Genomic DNA, 676 nt, shown 5'->3' with positions numbered 1-676 from the left:
CCCTGCAGGGGTGAGCATCCTTTGGCCGCCCTGACGGCATGGCCACCTGTCCGGCAGCGTGGGGTCGGCTCTGGGTGCTGCAACCTGGGCGTGCTCCTGGGGCAGCCCCCCACCCCGGCCAGCCCAGGCCAAGCCCTCTCCATCTGCAGGTGCGAAAGTTGGTGAGCGACTTCGCCATCATCCTGGCCATCCTCGCCTCCTGCGCCATCGACGCTGCCCTGGGCCTGGAGACCCCCAAGCTCCTTGTCCCCAGTGAGCTGAAGGTGCCCATGGGGAGTGGGCACTGTGCCACCCACAGCGGCCATCCTGCCGTGCTGCTGCTGTCCTTCCCACCGCCGGGTCCAGCCCTATGGGGATGCGGGTTGCGCCCCGGCAAACAAGAAGGGGTTGAGCTGCAGCTGATCCCACGCTCTGTAAATAACCTGGCTCGGTCCCGGACTAACCACGTCACAGTACACCTCACGCTGGAGCGAGAGCCACAAGCTCAAGTCTGGGCTTGGGCTCCCCACCCTGGGTGTGGAGTGGGGCTGGCAGCACCTCAGAGCAGCCCATGCTCGCTGCCACCTCCTTGGGCTTGCCATCATCAATGCGCAATGCCACCTCTTCCGCCTGGTCCTGGGGGCCCGTGCCCGGCTCCTGGCTTGTGATGCCCAGGACTCAGTGCTCCGCCACAGCC

At 66.7% G+C, this 676-nt stretch overlaps 1 protein-coding gene across 1 annotated transcript in view; it reads left to right on the top strand.

Moving 5' to 3' along the window:
- The window catches only part of LOC104083035 (electrogenic sodium bicarbonate cotransporter 1-like), a gene marked incomplete at both ends in the record, with an annotated part of 12,612 nt that overhangs the window by 5,990 nt on the left and 5,946 nt on the right, over positions 1-676 (top strand). The window contains 2 exons of the mRNA XM_009586425.1: positions 9-10; positions 150-263. Coding sequence (XP_009584720.1) covers positions 9-10; positions 150-263 — 116 coding nt within the window. The remainder of the gene's footprint in view (positions 1-8; positions 11-149; positions 264-676) is intronic.

This window comes from Fulmarus glacialis, unplaced genomic scaffold (genome assembly GCF_000690835.1).
Source record: "Fulmarus glacialis isolate BGI_N327 unplaced genomic scaffold, ASM69083v1 scaffold2060, whole genome shotgun sequence".
Lineage (NCBI taxonomy): Eukaryota > Metazoa > Chordata > Aves > Procellariiformes > Procellariidae > Fulmarus > Fulmarus glacialis.
The sequence above is the reverse complement of the archived record's forward strand: the minus strand, read 5'-3'. Positions and strand labels throughout refer to the sequence as shown.